The 23,824-nt window shown below is 35.1% G+C and overlaps 1 protein-coding gene across 1 annotated transcript; it reads right to left on the reverse strand.

The window, feature by feature from the left end:
• Positions 1 to 4,639: 4,639 nt before the first annotated feature.
• NGR-A31 (neuropeptide receptor A31) lies at positions 4,640 to 23,156 on the reverse strand (the record flags this gene model as incomplete). Its single annotated transcript, XM_028318299.1, has 4 exons — positions 4,640 to 5,469; positions 7,692 to 7,859; positions 21,238 to 21,435; positions 22,997 to 23,156. Coding segments are annotated over 4 exons (1,003 nt in total), but the record flags the coding sequence as incomplete, so codon positions are not given.
• Between the last annotated feature and the right edge of the window lie 668 nt (positions 23,157 to 23,824).

Raw genomic sequence — 23,824 nt, forward strand, 5'->3', positions numbered from 1 at the left:
TAGGATAGTTTTTATCCCGGTTTTTGAAACAGGGACGCGCGCGATAAAGTTTTTCTGTGACAGACAAAATTCCACGCGGGCGAAGCCGCGGGCGGAAAGCTAGTTGTTGTATAAGTAAGTACCTACGTAATCAACAGAGTTTGGTTTAAGTAAGTAGGCACTAAGGCACCAACCTGCTTTTCTTGAATCTGAAAAAAGAACCGCCAAGATACTACTAGTTTTAGTAGAGCGTGTGAATTAGAATGTCTGAAGACCACTTAATAAAAGGTAAATAAAAATAATAATGCAAATATGAAAAATTATACGTTTATTTACATCATGTAACAAGACGTAGAACAACAATAATTTTATACACAGTATTCTTAATTTCGTGGGTTTCAAGCCAAAGGAAAGTTTAAACAGTAACAGATAATCCGTGCTAATCGAATTTGGCAATTTGTAGACTACATTTAGATATAGGTAAATTACATAACAAAATGAAAATAAACTGTCTCAGTGCTCTTATAATATATTATATCTTTGGTATTTATTAAGTAATCAACCAATTAATCAATTTGGTATCATCATTAAATACTAAGTTCATCTAGTATGTACGTAGGTAAATGTTTGTCGGCCTTAAGTATTGGCTTATTGGCGTAATCTATAGAATAAACATTAGGGTCACAAAAACTGTCACAAACTATAGAAATACATTTCATGCATTATTTTGGCTTAGAACCCACTAACTCTTCGACTTCCAATCTCTTACAAATCCTTATATAATCACAATCACAAATAATGTAAATAATTCAGTAAATAGTTCTTTGAAAAAAATAGGTCCTAATTATTTAGGCATGTATTTAAATGATCTTTTTAAATTAGCAAAAAAGGCAAATAAAAAAATCTATTTGGTCGTCTATTTTAATGATTGATCCTCTTTCTTTGAGACATAAAATAAATAAAATCGATCGATATTTTAACCTCTTTTGAACTACGCAAAAAAAATTTGAGATGTAAAAATTATATCTGATCGTTACTTGTTGGTCCTCAAAAATAAAAGAAATGAGCACCAAATATTCAATATTGTGATACTTTTTTAAATAATTCGATTTGTATAAATTATTTTTTGTCTATATCAAATAATCTTCAAAATAATTATGTTATGGTACTTATTTTTATTAAGTTGTAGTCAAAGGATGGAAACTATTTAAAGGCACTTGATGTTCAAAGATTTTTTTTTTATTAAAAAAGCATACTTAACACGTTCACACTGCGTTATCGGGTCGAATTGACCTTAGGTGCTGGATGCGTTGGTGCGGGATGGATATAATATTTGGTCTTTTCAGTAGTACGAAAGATAAATAAATATTGTTTTGCAATTGTTTAAATATTTGAAAAAAAAAAACTTATCAGGTCCTTACGACCCGATGTCGCACTAAAAGTAAACAAATATCGTTTAGTGCTTTTATCGTGTCTAATCGACCCGTTGACAGATGACTTTATGGTCACTGATCACGGTCGAGATCGGTATTGATCTGCCCCCTAGACAAGTGGCAAAATCTGACATTCTATTCGGAAGGATTCGATTTTCCAAAAGTGTGACTAGTCTATTCTACTAATAGACCCACTGATCGCGTTCGAAGCACCTGTGCGGCACTATACTCGTCACGACATGCAACGAGACAATGGGCCAACTATCCGGCCGCCGGATATCCGGCTATCCGGCCTAGCAGTTGGCCGGATATCCGGTATCCGGTATCCGGCCAAACAACTATCCGTTTCATCTCTACTGGAAACAATTTCTAAAGGGTGTGGAGGATTATAAAAAAAGTTTTATGTAGGGGCAACATTGAATCAGAAACCACAAAGATATCTACATGTTACTTAAAATTGATACACCGAAAGTATCTTGACATAGAGTGCTTTTTTAATCTATGTGATTAATGTTGCGGCACAACCAGCCCCGAGTCTGCAAAACTTTCGAACCCTACCCTTTTTCAAAGTTGTCTCTTTTAGTTTAAAACTGATGACAAAAGAACAACAGTGATATTAATATTGAAATGTATGCTTGCAGGTAATTAAATAGAGTCTATTTCGTTAATAGAGCAAAATTTAACTGGCCCCACTGTTGCCACATATTTCGTTTTATACTTAGATATTCGCATTCCCAGCACTGACAACTCCTGTAGGCCTAGGATGCGCGCCGTGATAAGCGGTTATCACGCTACCTACTTTATCGATTTTTCCCATACATTTTAACATCGATAAAAGTTATCACGGCGCGCTTTTTAGGCCTAACTGGGGTTACCTTTGAAATTGTATATAATTATGTATTCCCACATACAACCCCACATCGTACCACCTTATCGCCGTTTTGTAAACATTTCTATTCAAAGGGAAATTGAAGCGGTAGATAAGTAATGATGATAAAAATACGAATTCTCTTTTTGTGATAAATTGTCCCGTTGAAAATAAATATTTTAGGTCAAGAACGCGAGTGAATTGTCGTCGCTTTCAATTTACATAATAAGTGTTAAAAATGTAACCAAATAAAATATGGTTACTAATTTCAGAATATTGTCGTCTCTTTTGGCACAAAATTTGTTACGGAATAAGTAATGTGTCATTTCAGATAAATGATGAAGTTGGCGAATCTTTGAGATGGCGTGGGTAGGGAAATAGTTTTGACAAGCAAACTTTCTGTTTTACGAGTTAGTTTACTGTTATATTGAAGTGAAAACAATGAGTGATATGTACACAATTTGATTGTTTATTGAAAGTGCTAGTAACGTCAATTTGTTTGATTGAAAGCAATAAGCCAAGGAAATCAACACACAAAATGTATTATACACCTTAGATACCTAAATCGTGATATCTTTTTGGTCCATTCGATAAAACTGCAGATGAGGCTGAAAGAGCGTAAAGTATTTATTTATTTATCTAAACAAGTACATCTCTATTAAATGACATAATATCTCTCATAAAATTATTTACAATATACTTGTAAGTAGGTATTTATAAAGACCACGTTCCATTTTCATCTCGATTAAACTTTTCGTACTTAATTTACATTACGATTGAATGAGTAAAGGATAAAATTTTCTCAAAATATCACAAGACTCAATTTCTATAACTTAACGAAACGCAGAAAAATAATTAAACAAATACGTCCTTTCTGAGCCCAAAGTAATGACAACTTTAATTACGGATCTCCAAAACGTGACAAGCACAAAATACGCTTATTCAGCCTCACCCTTAAAAAAGTAATGCGCTCATAAGCACGATAATTAAGTATAAAATAAAATACACACATTTCGAACCATTTTGCCGCAAGCAATTTATTCAAAGAAGTAAAATTCAATTTGCTGGGGAATTGAGTAAGCAATGCGGCGAACAACTCGATAACAAAGTGCCGGCTGTGACACTAAAGAAAAATGCACAACCAAAACTCGACTTGCCTGTACCTACAGGCGAGTCTAGACTCTAGTTACACAAGGGAAACTAATTTTAGAAGCGACGACCCGATTATAGTTTTTTTTTATCCACAACGATGAAGCTCTTGGCCTGTATCTCACCTGATGGTAAGTGATGATCAGGCCGAAGGTGTAAGCGAGCTTCTTTTTTCAAAGATTTTTCGTTACTTATCAGCACACATATTTCACGGAAGCCATCCTCATCATCATCATTTCAGACATAGGACGTCCACTGCTGAACAATGAACATACATATAAAAGGTAGGCAATTGATGATTTCCATGTGTATCGGTTGGTAAAGCGGCCTGTACCTATCCAGAATCACTTTCTCTTAGGTGATACGATTTTTCTCTTGAAGCTTCGTTTTTGAGGACATAAACATAACTACGTTTAGAGAATGGTTAAGCACTGAAATCCATTTTGCAGTTTAGCGGTTATTTGAAAAATTGATTTCATCTACCTACCAAGGTAGGTATGGGAAATTGGTAGCTATCGTATGAACGACAGTCGCTAATATAACTTTGATTAAGTCAATTATTATGGCTTATAAGCTATTCCGGAATATATTCCGGAATGAATAACTAAAAGTCGATTCAAACTCAAAGAATCATCGCTAAATCTCGTTCAGTTAAGTGTGCCATTGGATGAGTTCACTTTAGTTTACTCTACAGCCGACTTTAGTCGCCGGAGCTAAAAGCACCCGTGTAGAATAGGTATGAGATTACGGTCGTATATCGTCGCTACCCTGTATGTTTCATGATAAAGTCAAGAAACGAATTCTATTTGCTAGCTCCGATTTTTATGTTCCACGAGAGAATTACGTTAGTCATGTGATATATTGAAGCACCTAAATGACTATTGTTGGTATTGTACTCATTTCTCGTTAAACTAATTTCGTGCTTATGATTTGTACAATTTTTGTAATCATTTACTTATTTTATAAGACCATTTATGTACAGATTATAAAATTATTATTATCTTTTTACTTGCAAATTCAGCTTTGGTCGCGTTTACATAAATAGACTAGACAACGTTTTATTCTAACACTGTTATAAAGTAACTTACCAATCTATATATGTTATTTTATACGTATATTTTGTATTACATAGGTACCTATACAAAAAAACCCCTAATGCTAACTACAGATTGTATTCTTAAATTATTTTGATTGTTTTCACTTTCAATTACATACATAATTTTATAAACACTATACAATTTATTTTTTACAAATTATACTTTAACACTAACACGATATTTATAGTAAATACACAGAACGTTAACCATTACCATCACATTAGTGTCTTCACACTCACAACGTTTAAGCTCATGAGATCAGTTCTCTGAATTGCCCATACGAAAACGCACGAGTTCCACAACAGTTAACAACGGTTTCATTCAGTCCCTAATCGTACAAGTCTTTTTTAGATATAGTTGATATAGTGTAGAAACCACTGCTGTCGGTCACCTCGTCCGTGCTTTCCGTTAATCAGGAAATGTCTATGTTTTCCACCTTGTACAAGAAGCGGCGGCGACGCAAATCTCATGAGTCTCCATTCGGTGCTATGGTGACAGTGCTGCAGTTGGCCCGGGTGGATCTGGTCGAACTCCTGCGCAGGCCCACACCTACTGGATTCAGAACTATTAGGTTCTCGCTTTTTCGTTTTCCGTGGTATTTGCAGAAGAGGAGTTCCTTCATGCCTTTCCTGAAGTTTTTAGATAGGAATGCGTATAAAAGAGGATTGATTCCGGAGTTAAAATAAGTGATTAGGAAGGTGAGTGGTGTGAGGAGGGCGCTAAAGTCGCTGGTGCCCTCGTAGCCACTGGACCAGTACTGCCACATCTTGCGGGCGTGGAAGGGCAGGTTGCAGATGGCGAAGGTGAGCACGACCACGATGAGCATGCGCACGACGCCGCGGCGCGCGCGCAGCACGTTGCGCGACAGGTGGCTGAGATGGTGGCAGTCGCGCGACTCGTGGTTGCGACATTTAGGCGTGTTCGACTTTGCATTCATGAATTTCTGCAACAATATATAATTTTATTGTTTTCTTAAAAAAATGTCCTTGTAGCATTTTGGTTTAAAATATCTTTGCAGATTTCACACAGTTTCATTTTACAGACAATATGTCAAAATTGATTCGGTGGTTTAGGCTGAATATTTTTGTGGTAATAGAGATAGATTGGACCCTTGTATCGTATAAGGATCCAATCATTTCTCGAGTTGGGGAAATGGGGATATGAAAAAATTTTACGACGGTATTTTCATCACAGGACGCACGGTAAAACTTGCAGTGACAGACTGCTGAAAATAGCTCTATAAACTCTATAATAATTCTAATTTGCCATACATTTACACTTAAAATACTAACTTCTAGGTAAGTTACTAACTTTCTAGGTTAAGTATTTTCTTAGGTACATCTCTTCGCAAAATCTCATTAGTAAATCATTATAAGTATATTACGACTAGATTCATGTAAATAAAATGTTTAAATGGGTAAGGGTATGTAAGTTCTTGGAAGTTCTATTTGTAATTAACAGCTAAATTATTACAAAGTGGATTTTAATCAAACAAAATTGCCGTCTCAGAACTTTCTCGATATTTGAGAAAAGTAGAACCTATACCTAGGCGTAAGATATTCATGAAGAAAATAACTTCTTAAAACTAATAATCTATTACTTTAACCAAAAATCAAAATGTAATTCATATTGACAATGAATTAATTCTCCATTTCAAAGTAATAATTTTGGAAAGACTATAAGATGAGACTGATTACGTGTATTTAATGGTTTTTATTAATAACTAGTGGCCGCCCGCGACTTCGTACGCGTGGATCCCGTTTTACCCCCTTCATCTATCTATCTTACGCGGTTTAGATTTTTTCATACAATTTTTTTTCCCGCTAACTCCCGTTCCGGTGGGAATTTTGCAATATCCTGTTGTAACTAAGCTTTAAGTTTACTAAGGTACCTGCATGCCAAATTTCAAGCGTCTATATTACGCGGTTTAGATTTTTTCATATAAATGTTTTTTCCCGCTAACTCCCGTTCCCGTGAGAATTTTGCAATATCCTGTTGTAACTAAGCTTTAAGTTTACTAAGGTACCTGCATGCCAAATTTCAAGCGTCTATCTTAAGCGGTTTAGAGTTTTTCATACAAATGTTTTTTCCAGCTAACTCCCGTTCCCGTGGTAATTTTGCAATATCCTATTGTAACTAAGCTTTGAGTTTACTAAGGTACCTGCATGCCAAATTTCAAGCGTCTAACTTAAGCGGTTTAGATTTTTCATACAAAAGGATTTTCCCGCTAATTCCCGTTCCCGTGGGCATTCTTAGGTATCCTATAACCTGCCCAGGAGTATGAAGAATAATTGTACCAAGTTTCGTTAAAATCCGTCGAGTAGTTTTTGTTTCTATAAGGAACATACAGACAGACAGACAGACAGACAGACAGACAGACAGACAAAAATTTTACTGATTGCATTTTTGGCATCAGTATCGATCACTAATCACCCCCTGATAGTTATTTTGAAAATCTATTTCATGTACAGAATTGACCTCTCTACAGATTTATTATAAGTATAGATAATTATCCATAATCTTACTCTAAATACTTTAATAAGTAACACCTTTTTATTACTTTATTGTGATGAACTTAACAGAAATGCCACTAATTCTCTTTCTTTAAATTCTTTCTGGCAGAATTCTTGACAAATCCGCCCACTTGTGTTCCTAATGTGCCTGCGTCGGTATGCCAAGCTTCCAGCTGTTTTTAGGGTTCCTTGCACAGGACCGTACAGTCCTTAGTACTTTAAATCTTAGGACTTATATAAGTTAGGATTTAGCTAATACACTTGACAGATCTGGTACAGTCGTCAGCGCAAGTAGCCAAAAAGTTCGCAACACGTCTCTGTTACAATATTGAGATAAGGTTATGTTGTCAATTTTTTGGCCACTTTTGGGTGTCACGACATTATTTGACGCTCATACCTACATTGTCACCTTTATTATTCTAGATGTAGGACGTCCCAATTAAATACATAAGTATTTGACACTTAGACTGAGTTGCACCACCTAACTTTGACATAACTATAACGTTAGCCGGTGTTTTTTGTATGGAGTTTGACAGATTTTTGACGTTTGTCAAAGTTATTACGATGGTGCAACCCAGCCTCAGTAAGAATCTTTACCATCTCGAACCGCTACTTGCAGATTACATAAATTGAAATCATAGTTTTTTCTAACCTTAGTTTCAGTGGTGCCGACGAATGTCCGCTGGGGCTCGAAGTTGCTCGTGATGGCTGGTGTTTTGTCCACGCGTGGGCATTGCGTGGCACAGCACTGCGCTCGGCCAAGTTGCTGTAGCCCGTGAGAACTCTGCCACAGGCCCACTGCGATCCTCGTATAGAGAACCTGGTAAAAAGTGCTATAGCTATAATACCTACTTACAGGTACTATTATGTATGTACGAGTATAGCCGTGTGGGGAAGGCAGAGTAGAATGGGACCACTCCCAGTCTTCCTGTGAATGTCGTAAGAGGTGACTAAGGGAAAAATACATGCGAACATCAGCCGGGTTAGGATGCGTGCCGTGATATACTCTTATTGACGTCAAAATGTGGGCAAAACCGATAAAATGGCGTGATAACCACTTAACGCAGCGCACATCCTAGGCCTACAGGTCTCCTCAACCAGTCTAATCAGGTGGGAGGAATATGTGTGGAACAAATCATCTATTTGGCTTTAGTAAAATCATGTTCATGACCTGATAATGATTACAGCACTAACATTTTGTTTTTTACATTTTTGTTACAAAACCACAGCTTATTAAAAACTAAGTATAAAACCATGTTTGGCTTGATGTGTCGTGGCCATTATCCTTGGTTGATTGGTATCATAACTTCACCAAAACGGACGGAAATCCCATCTACTAACCCAGTCGACTGATATATAGCACCAGTAAAATGCTGAAGCACTGTCCTAAACGTGGGGGCTGAAAATACCCTAATGTTAGAGCTAATGAGCCTTCATGAATGTCCATTACACAGATGACAGAACATCAAGTTAAATGCTGAGGTATGTTTCGTTAACACTCGTTTTAGGTAATAAATTAGCCGACATAGATATACAGGATGATTTGGAATTAAAGCATACTCTTGTAAGGGGTTATAGTACAGGTCAATATTTGCAACATTTTTGTACCTATATGGACACTCATATGCAAAAGTGAACCATTATTGAAAAAAAATATTGTGCTTTTAAACCTTTTGGTATTACAAAACAATAAAGAAAAACATAACCCTCCTTCTGTCGCAGTCGGGTAAAAAGAATCAGTATTTATCACCTAGGATTTTCCCAAAAAAACACTAACATTTTTCAATAATGGTTACATTAAGGGATACAAAAATGTTGCAAATGACCTACCTGTACCTACCCCTTACAAGATTATGCTCTAATTCCAAGTCACCCTGTAGACAGACATTCATAAATTGACATTCATTAAAACTCCGTAAATTGGCCTTTAAAGCTTTTTTAAACATCCTAACTTTCATGTCTAAATGATAGGCAACTTAAATGTGTGTGTGACAATAATTGTATACTAACATCTGTTGCTACGAATATTTTGAAGCCTAAAACGTCGGTTAAAAGTTTGTAATTAAACGTTTTATGACCAAAGGCGTTAGGACTCATGCTATTTAAACGTTTTTTTAGGGTAAGTAAAGCGTACAATATGTGTGAATCTGCCAAAAGGAATATTCATGCAGTTTATTCTAATCTCATTAACCCTTACTACTACTACATAAATTAGAACATGCCATAAAAATCCATGATGCCGGTTGGAAACTGTTGTGTTCGTCATTAAGTTTAGTATCACTTTTAAATGAATATATCGAGTAAGGTTCTAACCATACACTGCACAGTAGACGTAGTATTATTTTTATGCAAGTCAAGGCAGGTATTTGACCGCAATCGCACCTGGTGCTAAGTGAGATGCAGTCTACGATGGTACATATCTGCCCTGTAAGTGTCTATTAAATAATTAAGAGACAAGCACGCGACCCCACAGCAGATAAATTAAGTACCAATTTTTACGCCCACGGCGCCAAATTTTGCAAAAAATAGACCCGAAATCCTGAACTCATACATTCGGCACTGAATATAAGACGACACTTCGTAATCAGCGAGTCGCAGCTTACCTTACATTGAAGAGCGTTAAAAGCAAATAAAACCGTTTGCTTTGCGTTTCCGGAAAAAGGATAATGATTTTGAAATTCGAATTCGTCTGTTACACCAGTGTAAGCTTGAAATTGCGGTGCATTAGAGAGTAATCTGTTTTTGTTCCCGGAAACAGTTCTCACGGGATCGGTAATGCCGTCTTAGCGAATCGAAATGGATATGTACGAGTAGGTATGTATGTAGGTAATGTTTCCTATTCCAGATTTTCGGCTAAAATGTTCACGAAGACTTTCCAGTGAAATAGGTTTTACAGAATTCCATAGAATGTATTGGAAGATCAATAAAAGAAGGTGTACAGAGAAAGCGGAGGAAAATTATGGAAATGTATTTATGTAAATCATTATTTTGCGTACAACTTCGCATATTTATTATGGAAGACGTGTTTGAGAAAAATAAGTGCTTCGTAAGGACCAAATTCGCAAACTCAATTAACTATCTTTGTAATAGGACAACAATAACTAAAGTCCCTGACATTTGAACAATTCTGATTCTTTTGGTTGGTTTAACTCAAGAAAGTTACGTTACATTTGTATTCCCAGCATTCCTTATTGAAAAGTTTGGCTTTTCGTAGTTACCAAACTTTGTTAGCAGCTGCTGCATCTTGTAAGAAGCGCATTACTGTAATAAACCAATTTTAAAGGTCTAATGAAGCTTGATTGCGTTATAGATAAAAGGTTTTTTATTTGTTCTTAAAATTATTTAAACAAAACCTCCCTTCACATAAATGCAGTACCTACTTAAAGCATAAAAACTTAAACCTTTAATAAAGTTGTTTTTGTCAACAAAATTAATTCGCTATTTTCTAAAAAAATGTCGTTCGCTATTTTGACTAACGCTTGTTATAGAATAGGTTGTGTGGTCTTTAAGAAATGAGCAAATAAAGAAAACAAATAAATACAGAACTACAGGACTGGATCAACTAATATTACTTTAATTTCTATTTAAAGTACATACGTTGTAAACTGATTGTAGTTTTGGAATAAAGAGTTTTGGCACGTTGCACTTTGATCTATTAAGTTCTAACCATACCTGCGCTAGTTCACTTAACCACTCTATCAAACGATTAGTTTCAAATCAAATTAGAAATTTTGAAATTAACATTTATTCCGTTGGGGGCTCGAGCACGAACTTTGATAGATATTTATGAATGTAGAGACTAAGTATGTTGTATCTTCTATTTAAATGTCCATAATCCGTTATTCTAGTTGCTATAAAGTTCAACGTACGAGCACGTTATCGCCATTAGTCCTAATTTTGAGCAATTCAGCTTATGAGGACTATCTGACCCCAGAGCCACCTTAGTTGTTACAAACCACACTATTAAGTTATCAGTTTCGCTTAGTTCGGGATTACATAGTTAATTGGATGTTATTGTTTGAATAATTTATCCATAGTTTTGATTTGCGGAGGCCGAAAACGCATTACGTACCGATTATTGTATAAGTATTATGCAAAAACTTAACCTGTTGTTGTTTATGTTATGCTATAAGTTGGGCAAACTGAAATTTAAAAAGGTATATTCGACTACTTAAGGGTTAACTATTTGTTTTTGTTACCTTTAACTAAAGGTAGATACAACGATTCCGGTTGATACATTAACCTTCTTGGAACTCTACACGCTTTCATCGTTATGTTTATCGAACTATGTAGGATTGAGCGAGCGCTAAATTACGTTATTATTCACTTACATTTTTCTTGGATTTCTTAAATATCATGTGCACCCGAGGAACGTGGTGAGTTTTGGAATATTAAAGTGCAACATTAAAATATTTCCAGCACCATTTAAATTTGCATGTTCCCGAAAAGGGTACATGAAACTCATCTTACATAAGCGGATCCACGCTTTTCTATTACGCAAACAAACCTTCGCAAAGGGCACTCCGTTATTATGAAATACAGTAGGTAACTGGCTGATCATAAAATGTGCGAAATTTATTGCCCGACCAATTGTTTATAATGGCAGCAGATTAACAATAAAATCCCTACTTAGATACTTTTTTTGTGTCAAAACGTAAAATATTAAATATATTATATTTATAATATTCTTCACAATAAAAAAACAATCGAGACGTGAAAATTCGAAAGACGAGAAGGCGAGAGGACAAAACAAAAGAACACCGATATTGGTCGTTGAAAAAAGAATGTAGTTTTCTTCGTGGCCAGTGTCGCGTGTTGATACTTTTTCAGGCTTTAACAATTGACTGTTAATAAGAACCATTCTTCATATTAATAAGTGCTAAGACGCCCAGAGAAAACTTGAAAGCGTACTCAAGTCTTGAGCTCGACTGTCTTGGCTCGGCTTCTAGTGACTTTCTTTTTATTTTCTCATTAATCATCACAATGGAATAAAATACCTCAAGTATTATCGGATGCGACTTCCTAATAATTTATTATGATTTTTGAATAAATTATTTTTAAAATCATAATAAACAATAATATGAACTTTATGAGTCATAACAATTAAGGTAATGCTTGTTACATAAGGCTTTACATAAAATATGTTGATGTTGATGTACACTTCAAAATAATATTGACGATTGAAAATCTGATTGTTGGGTCTAACTTACATGTCAATTTTCAATTCCCATACACAAACTGTGAACAGATTGTATAGAAATATGCAAACGATTTATGTGATTTTTCATGCGAATCCAAATTGTAGTGCTTGAAAAGGTTAGTGTAACGTAAACATTTATTTTGAGGCGGTAGTTTCGGCTTACTATCTAGGTCCCTACAGTGTTGTTCTTTTATTATAAAACTAGCGGCCGCCCGCGACTTTGTTCGCGTGGATCCCGTTTTACCCCCTTCATCTGCCCCATAAAATCTATCTTACCTACGCGGTTTAGATTTTTTCATACAAATGTTTTTTTCCCGCTAACTCCCGTTCCCGTGGGAATTTTGCAATATTCTGTTGTAACTAAGCTTTAAGTTTACTAAGGCCAAATTTCAAGCTTCTAACTTAAACGGTTTAGATTTTTCATACAAAAGGATTTTCCCGCTAATTCCCGTTCCCGTGGGAATTCCTAAGTATACTATAACCTGCCCAGGAGTATGAAGAATAATTGTACCAAGTTTCGTTAAAATCCATCGAGTAGTTTTTGTAATAAGGAATTTAAATTTAGTATAAGTAACATACAGACAGACAGACAAAAATTTTACTGACTGCATTTTTGGCATCAGTATCGATCACTAATCACCCCCTGATAGTTATTTGGAAAATATATTTCATGTACAGAATTGACCTCTCACCAGATTTATTTTTATGTATAGATAAAGTATTGAGCTGTTACATTTATATTACTTTTTGTGTTTGTTTAGGAAAATTAGATTGGGGTGTAGTACATCAGATAACATTTTTGTTCCAAAATCGTCCATAATACAAAAGTAGGAGTATAGGAGTATAGGTACGCTGATGCGCTGTCATCTCTGTTCTTAAAATAACTCAAACTTAATCCATTAGCTTATGTTTCTAGCTAAAAATACGCTTATATTATATTGGGAATTTCGGGACTATTCCCTAATATCATTTTATTGGGTTTATCTGTAGGTACGAGCAGTCGCTATGATAGAGAGAGACAGACAGACGACTTCGAAAATACGAAAATACGGAAACTGAGTTAGAAATAGTCCCGTTGATGGTATTTGCAATTTCCTTCATAGCCGTCACTTGACTATGTCACAGGGGGAAAATATCTGTGAAATATGTGTATGTAAATAGGAAATTTCATCATTTGGAGAGTCTATTCTCGTAAGAGATGACAGAAATTGTTTGGTCGCTTCGAAGAGTCGAATATTAAATCATTTGAAGTAAGAAAGTGTGAATCAATACTACTTAGTAAGATTCATAAATGCAAAATACTTAATTCTACAGATTTTCTTATTACGTTTTCACGTTTTCTTAAAATAATTTTGATGAATTGCGTAAAAACAGATTGGACCGGAGGACGATGGACGCCCCAAACTTGAACGCAGTGAAATTAGGGATGACAGACACTATGAAGCCCATCATTTCAAGTTAGGAATATGACAATTCATATTTAAAGTTTTTGGCGTAAAATTATAATTTACCCGATCTTCTGTGACAGGCAGAAAACCGCGAGGGCAAGGCCAAAGAAAGCTGTGGTCAGAAGGTAGTCATAAATAAAATAAGCCTCGTATTATTTTAGTCCATATTTAACTTTATTCAGACAGCCGCCCCGGATGCGTAGATAGCGTGGTACACATTTACACCGCGCCAGTGTTTTGTTTTTTACAATCCTGCTCAACCCGACTTTAGAAATACATTATCTAGTTATTTATACATACCACAACACCGGCTTTACGCTGAAAAGCATAAAGCTTTTCAACGAAATTGGATCTCTATACCAATTCAAGATTATAATAAAGATCCCAAATGTAACGCTATGTTAGCATAATATATTGGGCAAAAAACAGGTGGGCCTGAAACGAATGATGATAATAGTCGGCCAAATGGTTCTACTTTGCATATTTATTGGAAAACTCTAGAAAAATGTTAGACACTAGGCAGGTAATAGTTGGACATTAACAAGGGATTGCGTAATTAAATTAATTCCCACGAATTTAATAGTCAGTAAAACTTTACTGCTTACGCAAAACTACTACAATAAAATACTGATTTATTTTCAATGTTACCTCCATACCTACGTTTATTTATTACGCAAAAACTTCTTCGTTAGTTATCGGGACTAGTTACATGGGTAATAAGACTGTTTTGATGGATCTTGTAGTAAACAACTGTATTTAATTACGTAGATACGTCTGTAGATCGACGTCTAGTCTAGAATTTCGGACTCAACGATACAAAGTTCGACAACAACAAAGGATTTTATTTATTCTCTCGAATGTAAAAAATATTATTTCCCAACTGATGTGCGACCAACCGTAGCTTTAGTTACAGTTATAGGTAAGTCATAGTGGAGAAAATCAAGAATCTTGTGGCTGTCATTAAACCAAGACGGTCAGAAAACCAAACAAGTCCTTTTTTATGTAATAATAATATGACCAAAAACATAATCTTAGTCATATTTTTACAATAAAACGGACTTCGTATTTATTTTGTTTTGTGACCGTCTTGTATTTAATGAGCGACCTTGTACAAACATTCATCCGTGATTAATATTCCACAGGGATAAGTTATTTTTATTCAACCCTGAAACCTGTAGCTTTCTAAACAAACAAAGAACACCAACGTAAGAGAATGTACGTTTATTTATCTTTTCTAAAACCCATCAGCAAATAAAACGACCTCCTTTGCCAACACTCTCCTGAACTTCCAACGCCAACAAACTGTAGCAGCCGCTGCAAACTTCAGTTAAAACAAGAGTTGTTTTGTGGCTTGTTATTTGGATCCCGGAAGATTAAACTTTAAGACATCGGCTTAAGACTGTGATTTTCTTTCAATTACGCTTGTTGTCCAGTCCAAATCAATAAATGTTCCAAAAGTTTGTGGATCAAACGACAAGGAGATCGGAGTCGGTCTATCTATTGGATTATTTTTAGAGTTCCCTTTTTAGATTGTTTCACTCTCTTATAAAGTACTTTAATTACACTTTTCATTCATTGGGATTTAAGTAACTAAAAGATTGATTTATAAGACACGGAAAACAAAATCAAATCATCCTCTAATTTATATTTATATTCCTTGATTGTTGGCCAAAATCAGGCTTATCTTAGAGTTACTCAAGAAAGGTCAGCTCTCTAGGCTTGCTCCTAAAACACTTCTTCTAATTTATCCGGTGCCGAAGTCTCGACCTTTTTCGATGTAAATAGCCAGACTACCCTATTGAAATACATAGCGAGACTAACCCTATACACATCCTCAACATTTTATTGTTGAAGAGTTCGTTCTTTGCTTTGGTTTTGTTTAACTGAATACCTAAAACTCGTTTTTAAAATCATCATCATAAGGGCAAGTTGGTAATGAATAAAAGTAATTATTAATTTATAAGTTATCACAATGAATTGTATTAAACATCCGTTACACGTGGGCATTTAAAGATGGAATGAAATCTAAACCTACTTAAATCCTCACCTTAATGGGTCCCAAAAGTAAAAGTAGAGCGCCATATTGTATCTTTCATATTTGGACTCTGTACCTACAGTTTGTTAAATATTCGTGTCGCTAGCCACTTCAAAACATTTCTACCTAATACTTAGTTGAAATTCACGAGCTGAACTGAAACTCCAAAGAGCGTGCGAAGGTCAACACCATATTAAATTTACTTTCTATTGGATGAGTAAGGCTCAAATTGGATAAATGTCGATGTTCCCTCGGAGTCTTCCTATTTACGTCTCATTAATTTCTTGGAGGGACCCCAAATAGCTCAGCCATCTCCATTCGGGCTATTAGCAACCAGCTGCAGTCTTGGCTTGATGACATTAGCTTATCTGTATTACACATGACCTTCTTACAGACTTGAAAAATAAACTAAGGACATTGTCCTGTTTGGACATTTTAAAACATTTTAGTGATACATAGAACTCTTACTTATATCTTTCTCGTACTGAACTTATCTGAACAAACCCAGGAGAATTGTATCTATACAAGTTAATTAAATTATTTGACAATATATCGTTTAATATCTTTTAGTATAAACAGGTTTTATAAGACGCAATAAAATATTTCCAAGAAATATTTAATTTTGAAAGCGAAATCTTTTGCGAATTATTTTTATGACGTAGGACCTTATAAGTTATATTAAGTGATGTATCTTTAAGTGATCCTAATATAAAACTCTTTTCAAGGCTTTTATTCCATTGTTTTGAAACAATATTCTTTGCGTGCGACTCGAGAACAATAAGCTTTATTTATTTATTTTTTTCATTTTCTATCTGATAGCAATTGTTATTTCCGTTTAATATTCTGCTTCAGTGGGCTATGGTTTTCAACAGACATTAGTGATTTTTTAGGATATTCATTTATGTAACTATTACATATTTTTACACGTGTCTATAGAAACCAGTATCCCTTTGAGTAGGCTTAAGTTTCTCGGAATCGCTAATGAATAATTTATGTTAGTTAATCTGTAAATATTTGCTTTATTTTCCTCAGAAAAGTCAAATACTATAAGAGGCAAAGTCGCGGAAACATCTGCTCATATTACTCGTTCGTTGCCAAACTCAAATAGGCCTGAATTAATTAGTCATTCAAACTTCCGGTGTGGTCTCAAACTTTTCAGGATCAACGTATAATTATTTCACGAAAAGGTTCGATTTTGCCTTGTTTACATTTTCGAAAATTTCATCTACAAAGGAAAGATAATTAAAAACGAGGTAAAGCTCAAGCTTTTTGTGAGATTATAAGAGAGGCAGGAAAACAAACTTTATCTAAAAAATTAAATATTGTTAGGTACTTAATTAAACTTTCAAATAATTTTTTATATGAAAGGAATAAACTACTCGTACAAAGCAAAGACATGTCCCTGTACTTGTAGAACAGACTTTATAACACAAGCAAAACAACATGTACCTAGATAAGTCCTACGAGTATTTTTAAACTTAAGGCAGAATAAGTAGAGTTATGTTATTGAAATGATACTAACCAAAGAACGAAGCAACGAATGAATTACTTGTTATTACACCAAATTCTGTGTCCATTTCAGGTTCGAGCTCTCAAATTGTTAACCCCGGTCGAGGTCCTTCGGTGTAGTCATTACTATGCAAACGCATCTTCTTCGCTGAACACAGCCGCCCAGCTAATTGCTTAACAAATCTCGCTTCTATGATGCTAATCTATTTTAGGAGAGCCGAACATTTATTTTATGCTATAAAAATACTATGTTTACTTGGTATATTGATGAAAATTGTGATTATACGGAAATACAATGAAACCTACGGAAAGAGTGTTTTAATAAAAAAACAATTCGGGTTGCGTTGTTGTTCTTTCGTTGTTCGTTTTTATGCTGGATTGTGAAAATACCTAATACACGAGCTATCTACATAAATGTATATTCAGGAAGTTGAAGTCTTCAATAGATAATAAAAAAAGAAGTTCATCCTAAAAAAATAATAAAAAAAAAATTGATGAATTTTATACACAGAGTGTAGCAGAAGGTTATGTGTCTGAAAAAAGATCAAAAGGCGCAATTTGGGAACCGAGTTGTAACTTTGGCCCATCTTCACTAAACGATTTAGAAAATTTCAATATAATTCATAACTCACCGCGGAATTTCCGCATGAAATGAAAGACGGAATATCGATTCCGTCTTATCGATATATCGATGCTTATCTCGGAATCTTTTTAGAAGCCGACCCACTTGTTAGTTAATAGCTGTCGATGGCCATTAATATGGCAGTCGACCCTTCGAGATTAATCCCTTGCCTCTGTGAAGGGGTGGCTAGCAGACCTATTTTAGTTTTCTCGTTTTGGGAAATTTTTCCTTCCATCACATTTATGATTCTGTTCCCAGATTTATTTACTTTTTTTTCACGACGCATTCAACAGCCTTAGCTAAATTCCATAAATTTTTTATAAGTTCAAGTTGCTACGTACCTATCAGTTGTTCTGTGCTACGAATTAAAACAGTTGTGAGACACTGTTTAATAACATATTTCATCACGTCTACGTTTGTACCACGATTGTAGTAACGTGGTGAAAACAACAACGAAAGAAAGCAACAACGTCAAGGGCGGTTAAGGATAAAATGCGAGTTGAATTATAAATTGTTTTCGTTTTATTTTTATAACTGTAATTTTGTACATGGTTACAGATTTCTTTATTGTAAAATTACATAATAATTACATTCTGAAAACATTTTAGCCTTTCTACGTGGTGGTCATTTTAAAATATTTTGTACCTAGTTGTTACAGTATTTCTACCCAAAAAATCTGAAATCAGATAATTTGTAGTAACACTGTACTGTGTGGATTTCACGTTTGGCCACGTTTGTAGTAACTGTAATTTATTAGGTACTTGTTAAGGTTTAATTAATATCATGTAACTGCATATTGCTATAATATTAATCTATGAAGCCGCCTTGGTAGGGCCCTCTGAGAGGCAGCAGAGTTATGATGGGGCCCTTTAATTAAGACATCACAAATCCAAAACAGATACACACTTTACGACTCCGCTGTCAACGTTATGGTGTTTGTTGTTATTTGAGTTCCATAAATTAGCTATGTAGGCTGGCTTGATTGCTGTAGGTATTATATGAATATATCGTAATATATTTAGATATTATTAGATAATACATTATTATAATTATTCTTCTTTTTTCGTTCGTTTTGATGTAATTAACCGTACCTAACCTTCCTACCTAATGTAATATTTGTTGATTGATTATTTTGTATTACCGAAACAAGTGGAGTCTCGGGACCGGAAAATCCATACATTTCCGGTAATGAATCATTAGGAAAAAAGGCTCAGTCTCATTATGAGACATCTATTACACATAGACACCGTAGTGAGCCCCATTGAGAAAAAGGGTCTTCTTGTAATATCATTACTCCTGACATGTGTAATAAAATGACCTGCGTACCATTTTACCACATGTTTTAATTTAAGTACCCACAAGGCTGAGACCGAAAAAGAAATCGTGGACGTGACAGTTTGCACGAATAAAATAAAGTAACACAAACATACACAAACCACAAGCTCACCCTAATTTGCTTCTGCAAAGCTTCAAATCTAGTGTTACTCGGGAAATTAAAACACCAAAATGTTTCTGCATATACTTGCTCTAAAACTGAAAGCTAACGGAGGCCGAATTGAATTACCGTCCGTGACAGCGTGAGAAAAACCGCAAAGACTTGTGAATATTGCATTTATGTAAAGTAAATTCCGCTTTTGTGTTTCTGAGGCCAACTATGACAATAAGGCAATATTATAACCATGCGAAATATCAACTTTTATAACATAGTAAAGGTTGTAAGATTTTCATTGTTCAGAACAGCATTTATAAATTTCACCATTTGGTTATAAAATAAATTAGAATTCTTCAACCTGTATTGTCTGTATTGCTCACTTTATCTACAATAGAGTGTACATTTAGCTATACACAATCAAATTTTAATGGACTAAGTAGATACATTTATTTAAAAGTCAAAATTTGTCCTTGTTAGGGAGCGTATAATAATATGATGTTATTTTAACCCATATTTCCAGTGAAATATTTTTATAGGATCAAATGGAATGTTCTGAAATTTACTAGGGAAAATACTTACATTGTCCTCTTTTTGTGAGTGTGTATTTGTCCCTTATCATCGGGTTCTTCGACGCCAATTAGCAAATACATATGTACACCCTGTATTTGCTAATTGGCGAATACAAATACAGGGTGTACTTATGTATTTGCTAATCATATACTTATTTAGAACTTCATATGAAATCCACACAGTACAGTGTTACAAATTGTTTGGTTTCAGATTTTTGGGTAGAAATACTGTGACAACAAAAATATTTTAATATTACCACCACGTAGAAAGGCTAAAATGTTTTCAGAATGTAATTATTATGTAACTAGCTTTCCGCCCGCGGCTTCGCCCGCGTGGAATTTTTTTCTGTCACAGAAAAACTTTATCGCGCGCGTCCCTGTTTCAAAAACCGGGATAAAAACTATCCTATGTTCTTTCCTGGGACTCAAACTATCTCTATGCCAAATTTCATCAAAATCGGTTGCGAGGTTTAAGCGGGAAAGCGTAACAGACAGACAGACAGACAGACAGACAGACAGACAGACAGACAGACAGACATACTTTCGCATTTATAATATTAGTTGGGATTTTACAATAAAGAAATCTGTAACCATGTACAAAATTCCAGTATAAAGCTTTATAAAAATGAAACGAAAACAATTTATAATTCAACTCGCATTTTATCCTTAACCGCCCTTGACGTTGCGTTCTGGGACACCATGTATAATGGCATACTTTAACAGGTAATTTGGTATTAATGGATGACACTACCGCTCAAATACAACACCTTTTTATAGGGAGGACTGAAGGCAACATATTTTCTATTTGGTTTTTGTACGATAAATGAGAAGAAAGAAAAGATTTCCAATCATAAAGAGATCAACTTCCGATAGTCGAATCTATCAATAGGCTTAGACTATATGTGTGTGAGGGCTTAGATGAGTGGGCTCGTGTACACGAACATCCAATTTGTATTTCGATAGCCTGATCAGACAACAGAAAGATGAGAAAAATCGTTTTAGATTTTCTTTTGAGAGACATGGGATATTTCCGTGACTACTATCTATGTTATACCTGTATAATTGAAATCCATACTACCGTTGTGCAAAAGTAACGATAGGACATAAATAAAGGTATTAATCCCATGAGGTCCCATGAAAATCGAATGTAAGTATGTCTACCTACATTAATTAAAATAGTGTTAAGTAATTGTAGTGAAACTTCGTAGACAACACTCATTATCATAATTCATAATCTAAGTACATAGCAGATGAACTCTTCTAGATTTTTGAAATCTCCATCTGAGGAATTTAAAAACTTTTTTTAAATTCTTCAGATGGAGATTTCATAACTTTTTGTAAAATTAAATCTACGTAACAGGTGATAAATTGTATAGTACTCACAGACATGACACACAGCGGCGTGACGTACAGCAGTCCAAAGTTGATCATATCGAACAGCTCCGAGTTGTATTTCCTCCGATGAGATATGCAAATGGTCTCCGTGTCGCCGTTGCCAAGATTGTTGTTTATGGTCTCCACCCAAATGAACTTGGGGGCGCTGTAGGCGGCACTTGTTATCCACACTCCGAGGATCACCAACTGCAGAACAGATTTCAAAGTTAATCAACTGTAACATAAAGCCTATTTTATTCATTAAATACTATGATATAACACAAAAGACGAACTCAATACCACGTCTTATTAATTGCTTTTGCAGTGAACAAGTCACAAATTAAAGTAACGTTTAACGTTGGCAAAGCAGAAATTTAATAAAACAATCTTGATTCACCGAGATGAAATATGATTATTCAGCCTCAAACGTCTTAGAAATAAATAAGATTGGCAACTTTTTGATGAAAAGGTAGACATTCTTTTAGACCATATTAAACAGACCACGTAATGAAAATTGCTGAAAATTCATTAAGTTCCTGTTATGCCAAAATTTATTCGTGGAACAGCTGGGTTATTCGTGAAGGTAATTGAGATAAATGCAAAGCTTTTATGTATTTTTGCAGCTGCCTTAAATGGTCCATCAGTAATAATTATCATTAAGTTCCAAATTAATAAGCTATGAAATTAAATTAAAAAGATAAACAAGAACTTGTTAGGACGGAGAAATAAAGTACAAATATTGCCAAAATGGGACAGTTGTTGGCGAGGCTCCACCCGGGCTGCGTCGCTATTTATTCGCTGCTACACACACCTGTGTGGCCACGTTAGCCGTTTTGGAATATATTGTGCGTGACTTGTAACATATAGCGCCATTACCGGCGACTTATCGTAAGAGAACCTAGCTAAATCGAGATTATTATCCTACAGAGATTTTTGATTGCTTCGATAAAAATAAACAATTCAATTGCCGCGATCACCATACTTTATCAATCGAATAGAAAAATTAAAAAATGGATCCGTAATTTCATCTATTAATTACACAATCGGTTTATCGTGGCACAAGAGCTTAATGTAACTGTAGATAAGTAAGTAGGTTTCCAGTGAATTAATTGTATCCGTTCAATTTCACCATTAGATGTAGGCATAGCCTAAAGACACAGGTATTTAGTACCGCAGATAACTTAGTTGTAACCGCCTGACTAGTCGATTAATGGTTGAGCCAACTAGTGCAGCTTAGCTCGAGTGAAGCGAGTAACTAACACCGATCCATATAAATTAGGGATGTTACACGTACTTTGCGCAATCAGTTAATTAATAGAATGTTCTGCATCCTCCGAGTTGGTAGACTCGGCTTTATTAAATGCTACTAAAACATTATGTTGGCTGCCAAGTTCACTAGCGATAAAGATCTGTTTAAAGACAAATTGAGGGTTTCGGTTACAACGTTTAGGTTGGGTCTGGGTGAAATCGGTCTTAGAGCCACAGCACACACGCTATTTTTAGCATCGGCGATTTAGCCGCCTTTTAGAAGCTGAATGCAGCGACCACACATATTACACCGCACACTTAAAAACGCCAAACTCGGCGATTGGGTCTGGGCGCTTTTTGGAAGCTCGACGCAGCGAAAGCAGTTGCTAAAATGCGCGATTCTGATATTCGATCGCGATGCTGCATCGATACATTGCAAAATCGCTCATCGTCGATGCTAAAAGTAGCTTGTCTGCTGTAGTCCTTAAAGGTAAAAAACAATGAATAAAGTCTTACTTACTCTAAGCCTGGTGGATGTCAGGATCTGTTTGCAGGTGATAGGGTGGATTATTGCGAAGTACCGCTCAGTGCAGATCACCACCAAAATGAATATGGACGCCGTGTAGCTTAACGAGTGTATGAACTGGTACATTTTGCAGAGGAAGTCGCCGAACACCCAACTGTGAAGAGAAAACCGACATTAAAACTTATTTGATGTATTATAAAGTATTAATAAGGGTACGAACATAAATTTTCTTGTGCTGCTAATAAATTTGAACCCAGATCATTTGGAAAAAGGGTAGGCCATGAAAATTTATGCTACTCGATTCATCAAGCGTGTTATCGAGAAAAGCTCTAAATATGGTCAATTCTGATTTATTAAGTTTCATTAAACTATGATAAAGCATAGCCTGAACGCATCGAAGCCTAATTTTGCGGTTGGTTGCTATCGTTCAATTGAATAATGCCTATGTTTGTAGGAACGAACGTACAAATAGAGATTAAGCAAAAACTCTTATAAGATTACTAAGATTAATAGACTCGCGAAAGTCAGAAACCATTTGAACCAGTTAATAGACAAACATTAATTTAGAAGAGTTAATTTTGGGTGGAAAACTTTCTAAATAACATTCAAAAAATTTTTTTGACAAGAAGCATAACAAATGAAAGGGCTCATTATGAAGATCTTAGATGAAATGAACAAAAAACCGTTCTTCCTCTCATCTACGAGTCTCTTTAAGGAAAATTAAAAAATAAGGAAATAAATATAAATGTTTACGGGAAAACACCACGGCGAATGTTCTTCTGCCTAAGTTCAGTAAGTAATTAACTTTCTTCGAATCAGGTT

Source organism: Ostrinia furnacalis, unplaced genomic scaffold (genome assembly GCF_004193835.3).
Source record: "Ostrinia furnacalis isolate ACB-3 unplaced genomic scaffold, ASM419383v2 OfSCF0395, whole genome shotgun sequence".
Taxonomy (NCBI): domain Eukaryota; kingdom Metazoa; phylum Arthropoda; class Insecta; order Lepidoptera; family Crambidae; genus Ostrinia; species Ostrinia furnacalis.